The sequence below is a fragment of the Phyllobates terribilis genome, unplaced genomic scaffold (assembly GCF_046119375.1).
Source record: "Phyllobates terribilis strain yellow unplaced genomic scaffold, ASM4611937v1 Scaffold_5__5_contigs__length_657084704, whole genome shotgun sequence".
NCBI classification, from domain to species: Eukaryota; Metazoa; Chordata; class Amphibia; order Anura; family Dendrobatidae; genus Phyllobates; species Phyllobates terribilis.
Genome location: NW_027362765.1, coordinates 381438223 through 381459878, shown reverse-complemented (window position 1 = coordinate 381459878; position 21656 = coordinate 381438223). Strand labels below are relative to the sequence as shown.

The 21656-nt window shown below is 45.7% G+C and overlaps 1 protein-coding gene across 3 annotated transcripts in view; it reads left to right on the top strand.

The window, feature by feature from the left end:
- The window catches only part of LOC141271199 (killer cell lectin-like receptor subfamily B member 1B allele B), a 316917-nt gene that overhangs the window by 287489 nt on the left and 7772 nt on the right, over positions 1–21656 (top strand). For all 3 annotated transcript variants that reach the window (XM_073681309.1, XM_073681308.1, XM_073681307.1), the window contains one exon: positions 4126–4274. In XM_073681309.1, coding sequence (XP_073537410.1) covers positions 4126–4274 — 149 coding nt within the window. The remainder of the gene's footprint in view (positions 1–4125; positions 4275–21656) is intronic.

The following is a 21656-nucleotide window of genomic DNA, read 5'->3' as shown; positions in this document are numbered from 1 at the left end:
GACAGGAGGCCCTACACCCGCTCACTGGGGAGAGTCCTGATGCGCACCCCTCACCCTACAGTGCTCCGGATTGTGCCTTGAATACCACCAGTAAAAGGTACTGAAGTGACTATCGTGTGTGCCCTTGTTCTTACTCTGACCTGGCTGGGTCCCCTCTGTCCTGCATTCCCTATACCTATGCTGCCCTGAGGCTCAGCTCCACCTGTGGGGAGCTACACCATCTTAGCTGCCAGAACACTGGACTCAGAGGACTGCTGCAGCGCTGGTGGTCCTCACCAGAAACCACAGGTGGCGTCACGAACTTTCATTATCCCCTTTCTTTTGAAGAGTGACCCCAGGGTACGGGCCCGGGAGCCGACTACCACAACATCCCCCAACACCAGGCATTAAGACCCGGACGCCGAGTCATCCCCATCCCCTGGGCGCGTCAGCACCATGCGTATGCCTGCACATTGGGCAGTGGAAGTACTGTGCTAGAAGTCCGAGCTTCATGATTGTCTGGTCCATGAGGCCTGCTTCCTTCATCAACCATCAGACAGCCCCTTGGGCTAATTTTTTGAAGCGGCATGTCTATGCCTGCACATTGGGCAGTGGACGTACTGTGCTAGAAGTCCTAGCTTCATGATTGTCTGGCCCATGAGGCCTGCTTCCTTCATCAAACATCAGACAGCCCCTTGGGCTATTTTTTTGAAGCAACATGCCTATGCCTGCACATTGTGCAGTGGCAGTGGAACAACAAGGACAGTAGTCCAACTTTTATAATTTTGAAGCCCTACTACTGATAATGGTGGGTGGCTTCTTCCTGCGTTAACCATCACACAACCCCTAGGGCAGTTAGCTATCCTTACGCCACTTACACACTGAGCTGTCAGAAGATCGCCTCGATCATCACTCGCTCCTACGTCACTTATGATAGCTCAGTGTGTACATGGCACACGAGTCACGGTCTGCCGGCAATAAATAACAGTACTTTAAACAGTGTTTGTACATTCATGCAGCCCCTGACCAGGTGCCCCCATGTTATATACATTTACACCATACATTTTTGAAACATTTACACATTACGGCTGCACGCACACGCTGACTTTTTTTTTATTTATGCGTATTTTTCTGCACTGTCCACTGAGACAGTGAAGAAAGATATTTTGTTGTTAAAAAAAGTTTCCCTGATGTTATTTATTGACTTCTCTATTCGATGTGATGAAGATAAAAGTGAGCCCTATTTTTCTTTAACCCCTTAACAACATCTGACGTACTAATACGCGTCTGTGCCCTGGGACTTAAGACCCAGACCCGTATTAGTACGTCATCGCGATCGCGCCCGCACACAGGCTGTGCGGGCGCGATCGCCGCCGGGTGTCAGCTGATTGTCACAGCTGACACCCGGTACTATGTGCAGGGAGCGGTTTTTTTTTCACTTTTTCATTTTTACGAATCAATTTATGAAGCACCTGGGGGTTCCAAGTGCTCACTATGCATCTAGAAAGGTGCCTTGGGGGGTCTAGTTTCAAAAATGGGGTCACTTGTGGGGGAGCTCCAAAGTTTGGGCACAGAGGGGCTCTCCAAACGCAATGTGGTGTCCGCTAACAATTTGAGCCGATTTTCCATTCAATTTGTTAGCGGATACCATGTTGCATTTAGAGAGTCCCTGTGTGCCCAAACATTGGAGCTCCCCCACAAGTGACCCCATTTTGGAAACTAGACCCCCCAAGGCACCTATCTAGATGCATAGTGAGCACTTGGAACCCCTAGGTGCTTCACAAATTGATTCGTAAAAATGAAAAAGTGTTTTTTTTTTCACTTTTTCATTTTTACGAATCAATTTGTGAAGCACCTGGGGGTTCCAAGTGCTCACTATGCATCTATAAAGGTGCCTTGGGGGGTCTAGTTTCCAAAATGGGGTCACTTGTGGGGGAGCTCCAAAGCTTGGGCACAGAGGGGCTCTCCAAACGCAATGTGGTGTCCGCTAATAATTTGAGCCGATTTTCCATTCAATTTGTTAGCGGATACCATGTTGCATTTAGAGAGTCCCTGTGTGCCCAAACATTGGAGCTCCCCCACAAGTGACCCCATTTTGGAAACTAGACCCCCCAAGGCACCTATCTAGATGCATAGTGAGCACTTGGAACCCCTAGGTGCTTCACAAATTGATTTGTAAAAATGAAAAAGTGTTTTTTTTTTCACTTTTTCATTTTTACGAATCAATTTGTGAAGCACCTGGGGGTTCCAAGTGCTCACTATGCATCTATAAAGGTGCCTTGTGGGGTCTAGTTTCCAAAATGGGGTCACTTGTGGGGGAGCTCCAAAGTTTGGGCACACAGGGGCTCTCCAAACACAACATGGCGTCCGCTAATTATTCAAGCAAATTTTACAATCAAAAAGTCAAATGGCGCTCCTTCCCTTCCGAGCCCTACCGTGCGCCCAAACAGTGTTTCTTCCCCAAATATTGGGTATCTGCGTGCCCAGGGGAAATTGCACAACAAATTTTGGGGTCCATTTTTTCTTGTTACCCCCGTGAAAATAAAAAAAATTGGGTCTAAAGTAACATTTTTGTGAAAAAAGTTAAATGTTCATTTTTTTCTTCCACATTCAAAAAATTCCTGAAGGGTTAATAAAGTTCTTGAATGTGGTTTTGAGCACCTTGAGGGGTCCAGTTTTTAGAATGGTATCACTTTTGGGTATTTTCTGTCATAATGACCTCTCAAAGTGACTTCAAATGTGATGTGGTCCCTAAAAAAATGGTTTTATAAATTTTGTTGGAAAAATGAGAAATCGCTGGTCAACTTTTAACCCTTATAGCTCCCTAACAAAAAAAAATTTTGGTTCCAAAATTGTGCTGATGTAAAGTAGACATGTGGGAAATGTTATTTATTAACTCTTTTGTGTGACATATTGCTCTGATTTCAGGGCTTAAAAATTAAAATTTTGAAAATTGCAAAATGTTCAAAATTTTCGCCAAATTTCCGTTTTTTTCACAAATAAACACAAGTGATATCGAAGAAATTTTTCCACAATCATGAAATACAATATGTCACGAAAAAACAGTCTCAGAATCAGGGGGATCCGTTGAAGCGTTCCAGAGTAATTACCTCATAAAGTGACAGTGGTCAGAATTGTAAAAATTGGCCCGGTCATTAACGTGCAAACCACCCGCGGGGCTTAAGGGGTTAAATTTTCACAAAAATTTGACGTGGGCTTCGTCATATTTTTGTATGCCAGCCAGGTACAGCAGGCAGGTAAGGGCTGCCCCCGACCCCCAGCTGCTTAAATGTACATGGCTGAAAACAAAAATATCGGGAAGCCCTTTTTTTAATTATGAATTTCATGAAATAATTTAAAAAAAATTGACGTGGGGCTTTGCCCTATTTTTGTGTCCAGCCAGGTACAACTAGGCAGCTGGGGGCTTGAATCTGCAGCGCAGGGTGGCCCAAGCTTTCTGGTGCCCCCCCCCACTGCAAATTGCAGTCCGCAGCCACCCCAGAAAATTTTCATAGAAGCGCCATCTTCTGGCGCTGTATCCAGCTCATCCAGGGCCCTCGTGCGGTGGCTCACTGGGTAATAAAGGGGTTAGGGCTAGCTTTGTATTATCAGCTGGCCCTAAGCCCGAAATTCATGGGGTCACGCCAATATTAGATATGACCGCCATGAATTTCTAGTAAAGTATTTAAAAAAACACAACACAGAGAAAAAATTTTTTTGTTAGAAATAAAAAAAAACAACACTTATAGACTCCATCTTTATTTAAAAAATTATCTTCCATCCGACGTAGTCCAAAAATGCCATTTCAGCACTGCTACATCGCTCAGCATAGACACACGTCTATGCAGAGCGAGAGCAGGCTGAGAACTGACTGTGACAGTCAGGGTTCACCCCAGGTCATAGCTCAGGCTATGACCGCTGGTGAACCCTGCCGTCACATCCGGAACACTGCCGACGCCGGCGGAAATTGCCAAGCGCCGGGCAGAGCAGTGAATAATACCGGAAGTTAACTCTGTGGGTCCATGGAAATAGTGCCAAAAAAACAAGTACTGTACAATAACAAGAAGAAAATGTCTATTACTTATCATGAAAGCAAATTGGCTATTCTATTACTAAAACTCTAAAGAAGTTCTATTAAACTTTCAGGTTGTCTTCTGTGTCCTTCTAATTGGCGGCTACATGGAGATCACTGTTATTACTACTCAGAGGTAACAGACAGAACATGGAACCAGAGCCAGGATGATTGTAAGATGATGGGAGCCGATCTACTGGTCATAAAGAACCTGGACCAGAAGGTATGATGTCCGGCCCCATATATAAGGATAATATAGGACTAGATGATGGTCCCATATATAAGGATAATGTAGGACTAGATGACAGGCCCCATATATAAGGATAATATAGGACTAGATGACCGACCTAATATATAAGGATAATATAGACTAGATGACGGCCCCATATATAAGGATAATATAGGACTACATTACCAGCCCCATATATAAGGATAATATAGGACTAGGTGCCCAGCCCCATATATAAGGATAATATAGGACTATGTAAGGGGTGCAGGGTGGTAGTAGTGGCGAGGCATTGCTGTGGTATTACATTCTCACCCTGACCGCCCACAAATACAAGATAATATCTGTGTTGTATTGTGCTTTGCATGTTGTGTAAAACACTTACAGCTTTCGGTTGCTCCTCCATCTTCTTTAGGAATCCAGCCGTTGGAGGCAAGCAATCATTGTCACACACAGTCTCTCTTTTATATAACATAACTTTACTAAACTCCTTTTCTTGCTCAGTTCTGGTCACAGATACTGTTCCTTTGCACATCACAATTACATTTGTCATCCTCTCTTCTGTCCCTTTCGGTCCTATCTTCAGAGTTAGTTTTTCCCCGGTACCGCAGCTTTCGAGAACACGGTGCACTCACCTCAGATATGTCCCCGTCCGCTCTCCCCTCTTTGGGAGTTGTGGAGGCTGGCTCCATCAGTCCTTCTACAGGCCTCGGACGTTTAGGGAATTTTCCTCAGAGTTTACCGCTTCAACGTTCCCCAAGCTGCCTAACTCTTTCTATCATCGACTGTCGGTATCCTTATTGACCTTCAGCCCTAAGGGCCCCGAGCTTCTCCTCAGTAATCCTCCAGCACATACTTTAATGTTACTAACAGCAACAACTGCTCTGACTGAACTGATTCCTGACAGGAATAACCGTTGCTCCCCTCTGGCCCAAACTCCTCCCCCTTTTTCAACTGGACCAATCATCAACTGTCTCCATCGGTTGCTGGGCAAAGTACTCCGTTACTATCCCGGCTCCTTCTACACTGGAGCTATTACTAAATATATTAACTATTTCTATCCTAAACTATTGTGCCCACCATTGCACTGTACCCAATTCCTAATCTAATATAACATCCACTCCTAACATATACTGTCCCTGTAACTAACATTAGACAATAGACATTTACATATTCATATACAGTATAAAAACAGAGTAGAACAATACATTCACAAAAGGGAAAGACGCATGACCGTCCCGATCACCCTCTTACAACTACATGAGTGGTCCAATACAGTTAGATCCAGAATTATTTGGACAGTGACCGAATCTTTGTGATTTCAGCTCTGCAGGATATTAATTTTTACTTAAATTGAAAAACAACTGAGAAGCAAATTGAAGTATAGATGTGGCGCCCTGCTGCGCATTGGTGCCACAGATCCCAGAGGGGTGCATGGATGGATTTCTCCACAAGAGGCCCTCACAGCATACATACACCTCCACCCTACCACCTCAGACCACCAGAGGGTGCCAGGATAGGGTTATATATACGGATGGTGGAGTTAGGCAGCCAGAACAACGTCTGCTTCAGAACAGAACAGAGTTCCTGCTCACAGTCAGAGCAGAACAGTTCTCAGTCAGTCTGCTAGAGTACAGAGTTTAGTACAGATCCTAGCCAGACTCAGTGAAGCCCAAGTTAGTGAGCCTAAGGTGTGCCGACGCCATAAGAGCGGTGAAGCACAGCCACCCAGCTGCTAGTGTGTAGCCTAGTGAAGGCCCTGAGTAGGCCGAAGGCTGGTGGAGTGAGGAGAATATACAGGATGGATTATCAAGGGAATAAAGTTTGCATTTTCTTGAAGTGCTGCATCAACCTCCCTTTTTCTGTGGACTGCCTTTCCTTGGATTTTGGATCCTGTGCACTTGTGAATGGGTGAGCTGATCATTTCTGTCTTTTAGATTATTTTCAGCTTCAATTTAGAGCCAGTGTCAGTTAGGGCCAGTGGTGCTGTTACAGCGGACGATCTGTATATTCAGAGCAGTCACTGAACCAGCGGCGCCCCCAACCCCATGTCTGAAACCGAATGCTGGCTGGGAGAATAAAGTTCATTTTCTCCTCGCTGCATTCGGCTGCGTGCAGGCGAAAAACCCGCAGCATCAAACCAGCAGCATTTCCTGATCGTGTGCACATGCTCTAACATTGAGAATGAGAATTCGGAGAAAGTATTTTTCTCTGTCTAATGGACGAACATTAAACATTCTGCCAATTGTGGTTTTATGACCTTTGCTATGTGGTTTCCATGTAACATTTTTATCATCCCTTGTGTAATGTACAGGGATTTCAATGTATAAATATTGTTGGGCATTAGGATCTTCCTGATTCAGTGTAAATCAAGCAAGTAGTTTAGACTTTATGTCTTTCTGCTGCACAGCTTCAGCCTCTTTACCTGATATAAAGCATATTGTATGCTTGTCCTTAAGGTGGCTATTTAACCTTCCCACATGATCAGTTTGATGGTGCATTTTATATTCTCTGAGTCTCCAGCATGCTTCAGGTGCACTTACACATCGAGTTTCCAAGTAATTTTTTACTTCATTCCATTCAACTGTGACTTCTTGTTCTGTGGAGGCAGTAATTTGGAAATTTACACAATCATGCCCTTTGTAAATGTATTTGAACAAGTATTTTATACTTTGTTTGGAACTGTAAATCTGAAATCTCTACATTAATGTGGTCATTGTATTTTAACCCCTTAAGCCCCGAGGGTGGTTTGCACGTTAATGACAAGGCCAATTTTTACAATTCTGACCACTGTCACTTTATGAGGTAATTACTCTGGAACGCTTCAACGGATCCCCCTGATTCTGAGATTGTTTTTTCGTGACATATTGTACTTCATGATTGTGGAAAAATTTCTTCGATATCACTTGCGTTTATTTGTGAAAAAAACGGAAATTTGGCGAAAATTTTGAAAATTTTGCAATTTTCAAAATTTGAATTTTTAAGCCCTGAAATCAGAGCGATATGTCACACAAAAGAGTTAATAAATAACATTTCCCACATGTCTACTTTACATCAGCACAATTTTGGAACCAAAATTTTTTTTTGTTAGGGAGCTATAAGGGTTAAAATTTGACCAGCGATTTCTCATTTTTCCAACAAAATTTACAAAACCATTTTTTTAGGGACCACATCACATTTGAAGTCACTTTGAGAGGTCTTTATGACAGAAAATACCCAAAAGTGATGCCATTCTAAAAACTGCACCCCTCAAGGTGCTCAAAACCACATTCAAGAACTTTATTAACCCTTCAGGTGCTTCACAGGAATTTTTTGAATGTGGAAGAAAAAAATGAACATTTAACTTTTTTCACAAAAATGTTACTTTAGACCCAATTTTTTTTATTTTCACAGGGGTAACAAGAAAAAATGGACCCCAAAATTTGTTGTGCAGTTTCCCCTGGGCACACAGTGAGCACTTGGAACCCCAGGTGCTTCACAAATTGATTCATAAAAATGAAAAAGTGTTTTTTTTTTCACTTTTTCATTTTTCCGAATCAATTTGTGAAGCACCTGGGGGTTCCAAGTGCTCACTATGCATCTAGATAGGTGCCTTGGGGGGTCTAGTTTCCAAAATGGGGTCACTTGTGGGGGAGCTCCAATGTTTGGGCACACAGGGGCTCTCCAAACGCAACATGGCATCCGCTAACAATTTGAGCCGATTTTCCATTCAATTTGTTAGCGGACACCATGTCGCGTTTGGAGAGCCCGTGATGTGCCTAAACAGTGGAGCTCCCCCACAAGTGTCCCCATTTTGGAAACTATACCCCTCAAGGATTTTATTAAGGTGTATAGTGAACATTTTGAACCCAGAGGTACGGCACAGAATTTGTTTACATTAGGTCATCATATTGAATAAGTTGTCATTATTCTTGAGCGCAAGTGCTCGCTACTTGAGTTTGCATCGGGTACTCAGGTATGCACCATGTACAGCGTGTGCTCGAGTCCCTGCTCCGCATGTTTCACGGTTATTAGACACCCAAAAATAAACATGCGGGGATCGCTCGTGCATGGCAGGCAATCCCCGTAAAGTTTTTTGGCCGCGAAGCATATGGGGCAGAGACTCGAGCATGTCACTCAAATACCCACGATACTCAATGCATACCAGAGCACCCGATGCAAACTCAAGTAGCGAGCACTTGCTCTCAACACTAGTCGCCATATCGTCATCTTTTTTCCTTACTTTTGAAAAAAATCCCAACCCCAGCCCTAACCCTAGCACAACCCTAACCATAGCGCAACCCTAGCCCTAGCACAACCCTAGTCCCAGCACAACCCTAGCCCCAAACCCAGCCCTAGCCCAATCCTAACCAAAGAGTTTATTTTTGGCGCCGTTCCTTGTGCGGTATAAGTGATTAGACGACTTTATTCTTCGGGTCGGTGTGATTACAGCAATGCCAGAATCATATGGGGTTTTTATGACTGACAGCTGTCACACACTAAAAGATGCATTTTTTGTAAAATCTAGTTTTTGCATCGCCATATTTTGAGAGCTATAATTTTTCCAGATTTTGGCAGACAGTCATGTGACGGCTCGTTTTTCGCGGGATGACTTGACGTTGTTATTGGTACCATTTTCAGGCACGTGACATTTTTTGATCGCTTTCTATTCCGATTTTTGGGAGGCAGAATAAACAAAAACCAACAATTCAGGAATTGTTTTTTTTTTTTTTTTTTATTCTGTTCTGCGTGTGGTAAAATTGATAAGGCAGCTTTATTCTTCGGGTCAGTACGTTTACAGCGGTACCACATTTGTATAATTTTTCTATGTTTTGGCGCTTATACACAATAAAAGTTATTTTATAGAAAAAAAATATTTTTTAGCATCGTTTTATTTTGAGAGCTATAACTTTTTTATTTTTCGGCTGATGGAGCTGTATGGCGGCTTGTTTTTTGCGGGACGAGATGACGTTTTCAGCGGTACCATTTTTATTTATATGCGTCTTTTTGATCGCGTGTTATTCCACTTTTTGTTTGGCGGTATGGTGATAAAGCATTGTTTTTTGCTTCGTTTTTTTTTTTTTTTTTTTTTTTTATCGTGTTCACTGAAGGGGTTAACTAGTGGGACAGTTTTATAGGTCAGGTTGTTCCGGACGCGGCGGTCCCAAATATGTGTACTTTTATTGTTTTGTTTTGTTTTTTTTTATAATAATATTTATTGATGGGTACATTATATTTTTATTTTTGGTGGATTATTTTTTTTATTTTTTTTTTAATATTTTTGCAAATGTTTTTTTTTTTTTTTTTCCACTTTCACACAGTTTATACACTTTATTACTTTGTCCCACTCTGGGACTTTCACTTTTTTTTTTTTCTGATCACCTGCATGGCATAGGGATGGAGCACCATCCCTATGCCATGTAGGCTGTCAGCGGTGCACAATGTGAAGATTGCTTGGAGATGCACTGCGCATGTCCAAGCAATCTTCCTGCTCTCTGGTGACCCGGATGTTGTCATGACGACATCGGGTCATCATGGCAACACCCGGGAAGCCTTTGCAGACTGCGCTGGAAGCCGGAAGAGGAGGTGAGTATCGCCGATCACCTCCCCTTGCCCCCGCAATGCCGCGATCGATTTCGATCGACTTCGATCGCAGCATAGCGGGGGTTAATGTGCTGGGAGCGGTGCAGGACCGCTCCCTGCACATAGTACCGGGTGTCAGCTGTGACAATCAGCTGACACCCGGCGGCGATCTCGCCCGCACAGCCTGTGTGTGCGCGTGATCGCCATGACGTACTAATACGGGTCTGGGTCTTAAGTCCCAGGGCACAGACGCATATTAGTACGTCAGATGTTGTTAAGGGGTTAAAGAAAGAAAAGTTTTGTAAGACACAACCTATCTGTTTTCAACCCTGTTTCCACCAAGTTCAACAAAGTTGTCATTGTCCCGTCGTGCTATTTAGGGTATCCATTTACATTGCTATTCGTTTCGGAACAGAAATCCTCGAGAAAGGCTTTGGTACAGTTCTCATTGACCACACATGGTGCATTTGGCTTGAGTGGACCATATATCATGCAAGATTTTACAGTTTCATAAAGTCTCGGATGAGTGTCTTTGTGTGGGAGCTCTGCATAAACAATGTCAATTCTTTCTTTCTCGCAGGCCTTGTATTCCAGATCCATAAATACCAATATGTGTCCGTGAGGGAGCCCTCTTTTTTGGAACCCTTTGACTTACACCATACCGTTAACCACATAACACAGATTTGGACGTGTTAAGTCTCAAGTAGCAATTTTAGTTTTATGTTAAATACTCGTGCTACTAAATCGGGCCTGTCACATGGTTGCAGAATGGGAAGTAATTTTTCCCTGATTTCCCTCCATTTTGGGTTCCACGTTACTGTTACAAATACAGTGGCGACTAAAAAGTTTTGCAGTTTTTTTTTTAAAAAGTGATGACTTCTGTCTGGTTGTTGTGATGCCATTTTCTTGGTGATGAAAGTGCATGAAGTTGTCATCATGAAAGAACTTAATTTGAACCAAAATGCTTTTAAATATAGGTTTGGTCATTTAATTAAAGAAAACTGACTGACAAAAGTTTTGCATCTACTATTTATTGATCACAACAAAGAGAGTAATTCATTGCTTACAATGTCATAACTTAGTATTTTGTAGCATAACCTCTTGCTTTAATTACTGCATCGCACCGATGAGGCATTGAAGCCACTCGGGTATTCAAGACACCTTGCTCCATTCTATTTGCAAATCTGCAAACAATTCATCTTTTTTGCTATGGGTACGAACTCCAACTTGTCACCCTAACTAATCCCAAAGGTGCTCTACAGGGTGTAAATCAGGTGATTAGCTTGGCCATTGCAACAGGCAAACATTTTTCTTTGCTAACCAATTTTTTACTAAATGGGATGTGTGCTTAGGATCATTCTCTTGCTGGAATTTCCATCCCCTGCCTACTCTGGTTTTACCATGTGGCAACATTACATTCTCCATTATATCCTTGTACATGGTAGCATTCATATTTCCATCAATTCTATGCAGAGGGCCAATGGCAGATGCAGAGAAGCAGCCCAAAACCATGACATTGCCACCACCATGTTTCACTGTAGGTGTTTGGTACGTTACATCATTACATTTTCCAATTGGGCCGTAAATACAGTTGTGTTCAAATGTTTACATACCCCGTCAGAATTTTTGCTTTCATGGCCTTGTTTCAGAGAATATGAATGATAACAAAAAAACTTTTTCTCTACTCATGCTTATTGGTTGGGTGAAGCCATTTATTGTCAAACTACTGTGTTTTCTCTTTTTAAATCATAATGACAACCAAAATCATCCAAATGACCATTATCAAAAGTTCACATACCCTGGTGATTTTTACCTGATAACATGCACAGAATTTGGCACAAATGGGTTTGAATGGCTACTAAAGGTAACTTCCTCACCTGTGACCTGTTTGTTTGTAATCAGTGAGTGTGCATAAAAGATGAGTGAGTTTCTGGGATCCAGACCGACTCTTGTATTTTTCATCCAGCCACTGACGTTTCTGGATTGTGAGTCATGGTGAAAGCAAAAGAATTGTCAAACGGATCTATGGGAAAAGGTAGTTGAACTGTATAAAACAGGAAAGGGATACAAAAAGATATCCAAGGAATTGATAATGCCAGTCAGTAGCATTCAAACTGTGATTAGCAAATGGAAAATCAGGGGCTCTGTAAAAATCAAACCATGGTTAGGTAGACCAACAAAAATTTTGGCCACAACTGCCAGGAAAATTGTTCGGGATGCAAAAGAAAAACCCACAAATAACATCAGCTGAAATTCAGGACTCTCTGAAAACTAGCGGTGTGGCTGTTTCAAGATGCACAATAAGGAGGCACTTGAGGAAAAATGGGCTGCATGGTTGAGTCTCCAGAAGAAAGACATTACTGTGCAAATGCCACAAAGTATCTCGCTTAGAATACGCCAAATTGCACAGAGACAAGCCTCAAAACTTCTGGAACAAGGTCATTTGGAGTGATGAGACCAAAATTGAACTTTTCGGCCACAACCATAAACGTTACATTTGGAGAGAGGTCAACAAGGCCTATGATGAAAGGAAGACCATTCCTACTGTAAAGCACGGAGGTGGATTGCTGATGTTTTGGGGATGTGTGAGCTACAAGGCACGGGAAACTTGGCAGAAGTTGAAGGAAAGATGAATGCAGCACGTTATCAGCAAATACTGGAGGCAAATTTACACTCATCAGCCCAGAAGCTGCACATGGGACGTACTTGGATGTTCCAGCATGACAACGATCCAGAACACAAGGCCAAATCGACCTGTCATTGGCTACAGCAGAACAAAGTAAAGGTTCTGGAGTGGCCATCTCAGTCTCCTGACCTCAATATCATTGAGCCACTCTGGGGAGATCTCAAGCGCGCAGTTCATGCCAGACAGCCCAGGAATTTACAGGAACTGGATGCTTTTTGCCAAGAAGAATGGGCAGCTTTACCATCTGAGAAAATAAAGGACCTCATCCACAACTACCACAAAAGACTTCAAGCTGTCATTGATGTTAGAGGGGGCAATACACAGTATTAAGAACTGAGGTATGTGAACTTTTGATCAGGGTCATTTTGATGTTTTTGGTTGTCATTATAATTAAAAAGAGAAAACACAGTAGTTTGACAATAAATGGCTTCACCCAACCAATAACCATGAGTGGAGAAAATGTTTTTTTGTTATCATTCATATTCTCTGAAACAAGGCCAAGAAAGCAAAAATTCTGCCAGGGTATGTAAAAGTTTGAGCACAACTGTATAGTGCTGCCATCACTACTAAACAGATTGAACTTGGATTCATCCAACCACAACACCTTAGACCAATCTGTCTCTTTCCATTGGCCGTGTTCTTTGGCAAACTCAAGTCGGACCTTGCGGTTCTTTTCAGAGATGAAAGGCTTCTTGACTGGACCTCGTGCATTCAACCCTACAGCTCTTAGCCGTCGCACCACAGTTTGGTGACTCACTTTGACCCCATATTCTTTGTTCATTTCGTGTGAAATCTGTCCAGCACTTTTATGGACATCAGATACTGACTTTCTCTTAATAATGGGATCAACGCTGGAGGAAGTTTTCCATGGTCATCCACTTTGTCAGCTCTTCTATAACCTTCTTTTTATTTCTTTATTTATGTGACACTTGATTCTGAGAGCAGTTGATTCCATAACTACCTCTTTTTGGCTTTTTCCTGACTTCACTCTCAGAATAATAAGCGTCCTGACATCTAGTGATAAATTTGTCTTTGCCATATTTTAACCTAAAAAACACACAGACACAAACACACACAAAAAAATGTAGGCAAAATTCGACTTCCCATGACAAAATATGCAAAACATTTGGCCCAGCAAATGTTGAAAACTATCACATAAAGGGATAAAACAATGTCAAACACAATTTTCGGCCTTATAGCTGACAATCATTTTCTTCCAGTTTACTAAAATCACCAGGAAAATGGCATCACAACAACCGAACAGAAGGAATCACACTTTTGAAAAAAATGCAAAACTAGGATGTCTACATCCTTGAAATTGTGGTTGTTCACGAATCGGTAAAAAATGTCATATTCTTCAGCTCTTACGATGTTGCGAGTTGTACGTTTAAACAACACCATTGATTTTACCATGTAGTGCACTGAATAACAGGAAAAATGATTAAAATGTGGTGAAATTGCAAAAAAATACAATTCCACAATTTTTTTTTACCATGTACACTATATAGTAAAACTGACCTGACATCATGATTCTCTAGGTCATTTCGAGTTTGTAGATGCCAAACAGGTATAGGTTCTTTATTATTTAAGTGATAAAAAAAAAATCCAAAGTTTGTAAAAAAAAAATGGCGCCATTTTCCGATACCCGTAGCATCTCCATTTTTCGGGATCTGAGACTGGGTGATGGCTTATTCATTGCGTGCCGATCTGATATTTTATTAATACCATTTTGGGATCAAATGTTTTGATCACAAGTTATTGCATTTTATTGCAATGTTGTGGCGACCATAAAAATGTAATTCTGGCATTTTGATTTTTTTAAATTCTTTTTATATTTTGATAGATTGGGTATTTCTGAATGTGGCGATACCAAATATCTGTATTTTTGATTATTTTTTATTTTATTTTGAATGAGGCAAAAGGGGGGTGATTTAAACTTTTATATTTTTCTTTAATATTTTTAAAAACTTTTTTCTTATTTCAATAGTCTCCTTAGGAGACTTGAAACTGCGATCATCTGATCGCTTGTATTATACAGTACATAGCAGGACATTTAACATGTTAACAGCAGAGAGTGGATCGCGACTCCACCCGCAGCTGTGTGGGGCACATGTCAGCTGATCAGATGAGCTGTCATGTGCTGGAAAAAGTGCGGGCTCAGCGCCAGAGCCTACACCAAAAAAGAGGGAGGTGACCTATGATGTATCCATACGTCATAGGTCGTAAAGGGGTTAAGGAACTGGTTAAAAGTACCATCACAAAGAGGCAAAGTGGTGTGAATACCATTCAAGTTGAGTCACATTTCCTTGAGCAACTGTATTGTTTTTTTTTTACATCTGTAGTTCCCATAGAGTCATCATAAGGGAAAAGCAGAGGGTAGCACACTGGGTCACAGAGTCAACTCTATAGATATACTTTATAAAATCCCACTTTTTGAATGAATTGTAATGTCACTTTTTTCTGGGGGTGCACCATCTGCACTGTGGAAAATGGCAGCAATTTCCCCTCTGGCAGTTGGAGGGTTGAGTCTGTCGGGGTGCACAGTATTTACTTTTTCTCTCATGAAAGTCATGCTATATTCAATAGGCATTCGGTTTTTGTGATTTGCCTTTAGCATTACTTCTTGTTCAAATTGCAACATATTTTTGTATTCTCTGGAGAATGGATTGAGAGATGTTCAAGAATTCTTTGGAGATTTTCCATAACATTACAAATGCATTTGACTAGCCCAGGGGGATGGGGGATGACTCGGTACCCGGGCCTTTTGCCTGACCTTGGGGATGTCCCGGTGGTCGGCTCCCAGGCCCGTACTCTGGGCCTCTCTTTTAAAAAAAAGGGTGGTTTGGTTTGCTAATTTTATGGAAGTTCGTGACGCCACCTGTGGTTTCTGGTGAGAATCACCAGCGCTGCGGCAGTCCACTGAGGCCGGTGATAATGCAGCTTGATGGTATAGCTCCCCACAGGTGGAGCTAGGCCTCAGGGCAGTGTATGAAGAGGGGGATGCAGGACAGGTGAGACCCAGCCCGGTCAGAGCAAGAACAGGGACGGACACGATAGTCACTTCGGTACCTTTTACTGGTGGTAATTCAGGCACATCCCGGAGCACTGTAGGGTGAAGGGTGCATATCAGGATCCTCCCCAATGAGCGGGTATAGGGCCTCCTGTTTCTTGCCTCTGCGTAGCAAGTTTCTGACCTGCCTGAAGCTAAGCCTAACTTTATCTCTGTCCTGCACCGGCTGACGTTGTGGTAGGGCCTTCTCTTGGAGTGCACGCTCCCAGCTTACGGGGCCTATGAGTCTCCTGGCACTGATATGTATCAGCTCTCTGGTGGACCTGGGACCTGTAGTTCTCCAGGGATTCCAGTTATGCCCTACTGGGTCGTAGAGATCCCGGTAAGCTCGGACCCAGTGTCCGGTATATGTTTCGGGGTGAGCTGGATAAGCTCCTCTGCCCCCTCTGCTACTCACTTTCCACTCGCCTTCGGCCACGCTCGGGCTCTCGCTAGGCTACTCACACTAACGGCAGCTTGCTGCTCTTCACCGCTCTTACAGGCGTCAGCACACCTTAAGCTCACTTACTTGAGCTTCAACTGAGTCTGGACTGGGCTCCTCTGCAGGCTGACCTCTCTCAGGCTCATCTTCTGAGGGAACTCTCTCAACAGGCTTGGCTCACTGTCGACTCCAGACTAACTAACTGCCTAGCTCCACCTTCCCTATTTATATCCCTAACGGGCTCCCTCTGGTGGTCTGAGGTGGAAGGTTGAGGTGTGTGAATGCTTATGGGGGCCTCTTGTGGAGGAATCCTTTAATGCACCCCCTAGGATCTGTGGTACCAAGTGCAGCTGGGCGCCACATTCCCCCCTAGCAAAGCTCAGCACTCCCGTGCTGAAGTACATTTTAAAACAACAATGGTAAACATGAACAATAACAATAACTCTTCCCTTTATGGGAGGCACTTCTCTTAAACGTTGCATAATAACATAAACAAGTACAAAGCGTCCTCCGAATTCAAGTCTCTTGTGGTGAGGTTCCCAGACAGGATGTCCATCTCACAGGGTAGAGTACTTGGTAATTTGAGGGACCTGTCCCAAATCCTTAACGTAGGCCCTGGGGTGGCTGCAGGGCATGGAGATCCTGCATTGTACCTCCGGTAGAGCCACTCCAGACAGGTTTTCTTTCTGAGGTCACCTAAAGGGGGCACTCCTGGGAGCGCAATTATATACAATAAATAGTTTTTGGACTGCACACAGTCCTCAGCCACGGAGTTCTTAGATAAATAAGGAAGTCCTTAGGCAAAGTGTCCATATCACTTGAACTGTTCAGTAATAAAGCAAAGCACAAAATAATATATATATATGCATGACAAATACAGTACAATAATATACAATACCTCAGGGGTAACTATTTACACTGTCAGAGTTTTACCTATTTCACTCAGTGTATCTGACAGGTGGTTGACCTCGCGTGCTACGTGTTGATCTGCGTAGGCCTGGGATACGTGAAGCGCTAATAGGTGCACTACCTCCCAATGTGTTAAGACTAGGTGTGGAGGGGCTGCAAGACTGCATTGACCTCTCTACTGGACTAGCAAGTATTCCATTGGCTGGGCCTCCTTGCTCTGCTCCAACCGGTGTATCTTTTTACACCCGTACAAATGGCAGAACTCCTTGAACAGCTCAGCCTCAAAGGCCGGGCCTTGGTCCGTCAGCACCTGCTCAGGGTATCCATGGGGTCTGCAGAAACACTCCTGGAAGGTTTTTGCTGCCGTCTCCGCTGTTAGATCCTTGACGGGGGTGACCACTAGGAACCTAGAGTAGTGATCCACCATGGTCAGGGCGCAGGAGTACCCTGACCTGCTGGGTGACCACTTGACATGATCCAGGGCCACGATCTCCAGGGGTCGAGTCGTCTTGATGGGTTGCAGGGGCGCCTTCGGCTGCTGTAGTCTTATCTTCTGAGGCTACAGGGTCCACAGTCTCGGCACCACAGCTCAATGGAGCTGCGAATTCCTACCCAGTAGAATCGACACTTCAGCAGGGTTTCTAGCTTTTTCCAGCCAGAGTGTCCCGCCTGATCGTGGTAGGCCTCCAACACCATTTGGATGTCTGTCTTCGGGACCACTATCTGCCATACCATCTCATGGGTTTTTGGATTGATGTACCTCCGGCACAGCTTCTCACGGAAGATAAACAGCCGGCTCCTCTCGTTCCACAGCTGCTTTGCTTGGAGAGACGCTTCCTTCTCCAGGGAGGAGCCTTCTTGGGTTATCAGTTCTTTAATACGGCTGACAACCGGGTCACTGTCCTGGGTCTCTTTCCAGCTGTGGTGTGGCAGAGGGTTTCACGTCTTCCCACGCTGCCTCCTGGAGGCTCGTTGCTCGTGCATCATCCCATTCCGGTGAAAGGCAGGTAGCTCAATCTCGTCCAGGTCATCCACTTCCTCTTCTGTGTCTGACTGGTGAGGCATCCTGGACAGGGCATCGGCGTAGACGTTCTAGCGGCCCGCCCGATATTTAATTGTGAATTGATAGTTTGACAGCCGAGCCATCCATCGTTGTTCTAGTGCTCCTAGCTTGGCGGTTTCAAGATGGGTCAAGGGGTTATTGTCAGTGTAGGCAGTAAACTTGCTGGAGGCTAGGTAGTGCTTGAACCTCTCAGTGATGGCCCAGACCAGGCCAGGAACTACAACTTAAAGCTGCTGTAGTTTTCTGGTTTCCTCTCGGTCGGGCGGAGCTTCCTGCTTGTGTATGCGATTACCTTCTCTTGGCCATTTTGCTTCTGACTTAGGACAGCGCCCAGCCCTTCATTGCTGGCATCTGTATACAGCAGGAACGGTTGGCTGTAATCAGGGTAGGCCAGGATCTTGTCGCCTGTCAGGATCTCCTTCATCTCCTGAAATGACTCGGCTTGCTCCTTACCCCAGTGGAATGGGAGATTTCTGCCTTTGGGGGACTGCCCTACCAGGAGGTCTTGCAGAGGGGCTGCTTTCTTAGTATAGTCTTTTATGAACCTCCGGTAATATCCTACTAGTCCCAGTAACTGACGCACCTCCTTGAGGTTCTTCGGCTCCCGCCACTTCTGAATGGCAGTGATCTTCTCCGGGTCTGGTGCTACCCCTTCCGGACTGACAATGTGCCCCAGGTACTGTACCTTTTTCTTGAGCAGGTGGCACTTTGAGGGTTTCAGCTTCATCCCGTACCGGTGTGGCGCCCCTGAGGGTTCGACCGCCACAGGGATGCTGCACCTCTTCAATAGGGTGTGGTGTTCCTCCTTTGAGGTAAGAACGGTGCAATGGTCAGGACCCCACCTCCACATCCAACACCACACTCCTCCCACCAGAGGGGGCTAGTAGGCACTAGTGTGTTGCCCCTACTGGGAAAATGGGAGACTGGGGAACCAAGAGATAGGGGGAACCATGTAGTGGGTGAGGGTGGAGGACGCACATTTAGTTTACACTTAATATTTCATATTTAATAAACAGACATCTTGGGCTCATGGTTCTTTGATTGTGATCTTCATCCCTGAACGTGGCTTCTGGGTGAACCTGCAGCGGATGGAGACACGGCCCTCATACTCTGGCCTTGAGTCGAGGGGCAGGTTGAAGTTAACGTATGTCTCAACCCGGTCAAGGACCATACCCAAGAAGGCCTGGAGCTTAGGAGTGTAGCCCCACCGCAAAAGGATCCCAGGGGGATGCAGACGGAGCGGTATACGCCACCTGTCCTCGCTATTCTGCCCTAGTTAGAGGGATTCCGGCTGCAAGAGGGGTACCGGCCCCCAACACCTGACTTTGCTACTCCACGTCCTAGTCAGGGAAGCCTGGTAGGCCCAGAGGATCCCACCGAGTAACGGAAGGAGCGGAGCTGCCACCCGTACCCTTTTTCTGAGCGTAGTCCAGAGGGAGACCCGGCCTATCTACACACACAGACAGGAGAGGACTCAGTCTGAAGTCTAGGTACACTCTGGTGCGGGGTCCTGATTAAGCATTTGAACCACTCGGAGGTTGACGGACCCCCGTTCCTGGTGACCGCAGAACTCCACGAGGAGCAGGGAGAAGCCTTGCAGCTGCACTCTCTACCGTGAGTAAAAACCCTGGAAGTCAACCCCTATGGCCTCCGGACTCTTTATTTCTGCACCGCACCGTGCAGCACCAGACCTCCTACACTACAACTCCCTCCATCCTCGTCTCTGCCCTGAGGCCCTGCTCCGCCTGTGGGGAGTAGTATCAACGTCGGCTGCCACAACATCCCGCCTCAGAGGACTGCAGCAGCGCTGGTGGCCTTCACCAGGTACCACAGGTGGCGTAGTCGATAGCAACCACTCAACCCTGATAGCCCGTACCACCCTTTTTTAATGTGACGGCCCTGGGCATGGAACGGGTCCAGGCCACGGCTACTACCCACACCAAATATCTGACCCGGCTCCGAGTAATCCCCTCATCTTCCCAGGGTAGGGCTGCGAGCGTCACACAACTGGCGTAGTCGGCAGGATAGCGTGCCTGCAACAACGGAAGGAAATTGCCCATTGCTACCGGGTACTGTGCGCCATAGACTGTCGTTTTCACTTAAAATGGCGCCCGCCCAAGAAGAACGGATGCCATAGAGCACCAAAAAGACAGTCTCCTAGCACCTCCTATCGTGGACCAGGCTCCCCTATGGCGCCAAAAGGGCCCCTTCCATCAGAGACTATCCGCGCGGTGATGCCCGTCAAAACGGATGGGCTGAACGAAGGCGTGCCTGTCAGCCTACCACCCTGGAGCTGCCCCAAAAAGAGGAGGGAATGCAAAAACAATAAGGTGCCGCCATTGCAGTTGGAGACTTGCAATCCTCAGGAGCGGACATGGACGCTGCTGAAGCGAGTCTATCGGAGCCTTCCGAACCCGGCCCAGGTTCTTCTCCCATCAGTGAACGAAGTGGCATAACTCTAACAGCGGGAGATATGGAGTTTCTCCGCCAGGAAACCCCGGACCTTGCTCGGAGAGTGGCTGAGGCCCAGCAAGCGGCATCCGCTGCGTGGCGGGAAGAAATACTGCAACGCATCCGGGCCCGCCGCCAAGGAGCAGCAGCTCAGGAGTAGGCAGCAACAGAGGTCGCATGCAGCCCAGGAGCAGGTGAGTGTGATACCCCTGTCCCGGCTGCTGAGCCCACCGTGCCCCTCCTGGACCTCATGAGTGAGTATCTGCTGCCCGGCGCGGTCACCTGTGAGCAGGTCTTTTCCCCGGATCTTGAAGCCTCTGCTATCGGCGGGGACCTGCACTGCCTCCCAACTCCCAACTCGGAGGAACCTGAGTCTGCTGGGGTATCCACCGACCCCAACCTGGACTGGTCCATATTTCCTGAGGACCCACAGCAGCCCCTGCTGTCACCGCTGCCCGCACCTACTGTCACCTGGCCGGCGGTTGAAGAGTGGGCCTGGGACAACCAGGGGGGGGACCTGATGGGCTTCCCCCGGGAGACCCGGGCTGAAGCGCGTAGGAGGAGCGAGCTGTGCCGCCAGCAGATCCTCCAGCTCGATCGGGAGCAACGTCAGAGGGAGATTCGCTGAGAGCGCCTCGAGGTGCGCGCCAAGGCCGCAAAGTCCAGGGCCCGTCAGGAGGAGGCAACCCGTCCAAGCCCCCGTGTGGAGGGGCAAGTTGTCCGCTTCCACCATGAGGCGGGGTGGGGCTTCATCCGGAGTTCCCAGCATGAGCAAGACGTCTTGGTCAGCCGGCGGGACGTCGAGCCGCAGCTGAAAAAGGGACACCCTGGCCGGAACCTCTTCCCGGGTGACTTTGTTTCATACACCCGCCAATACGGGGTGCGGGGGTGGTACGCCCTGGATGTTCACAAGGTGTCCAGGAGTGATGCCCCCTCGCGCTCGGCCATGGAGGACCGGTCAGCCTCCATCGGGAGGAATGAGCCTTTTCCCCGGTGGGGACCCGTGGATTAAGCGGCCCCGGCGGCTGTAACCTGTTTGTAGTTACAATGTTATATTTATATTAATGTTTGCCATGTTTTCTCCCGGTTTTTCTAGAGACATTTGTCCCTGCGGACTTGCAGTAGGCAGACTCTTTAACTGTATATAGTTTGCATCTCTTTAGGTGCTCCATATTGGTTTTATGTAAAAACCGCAGCTATTTCTACCTCAGACCTCA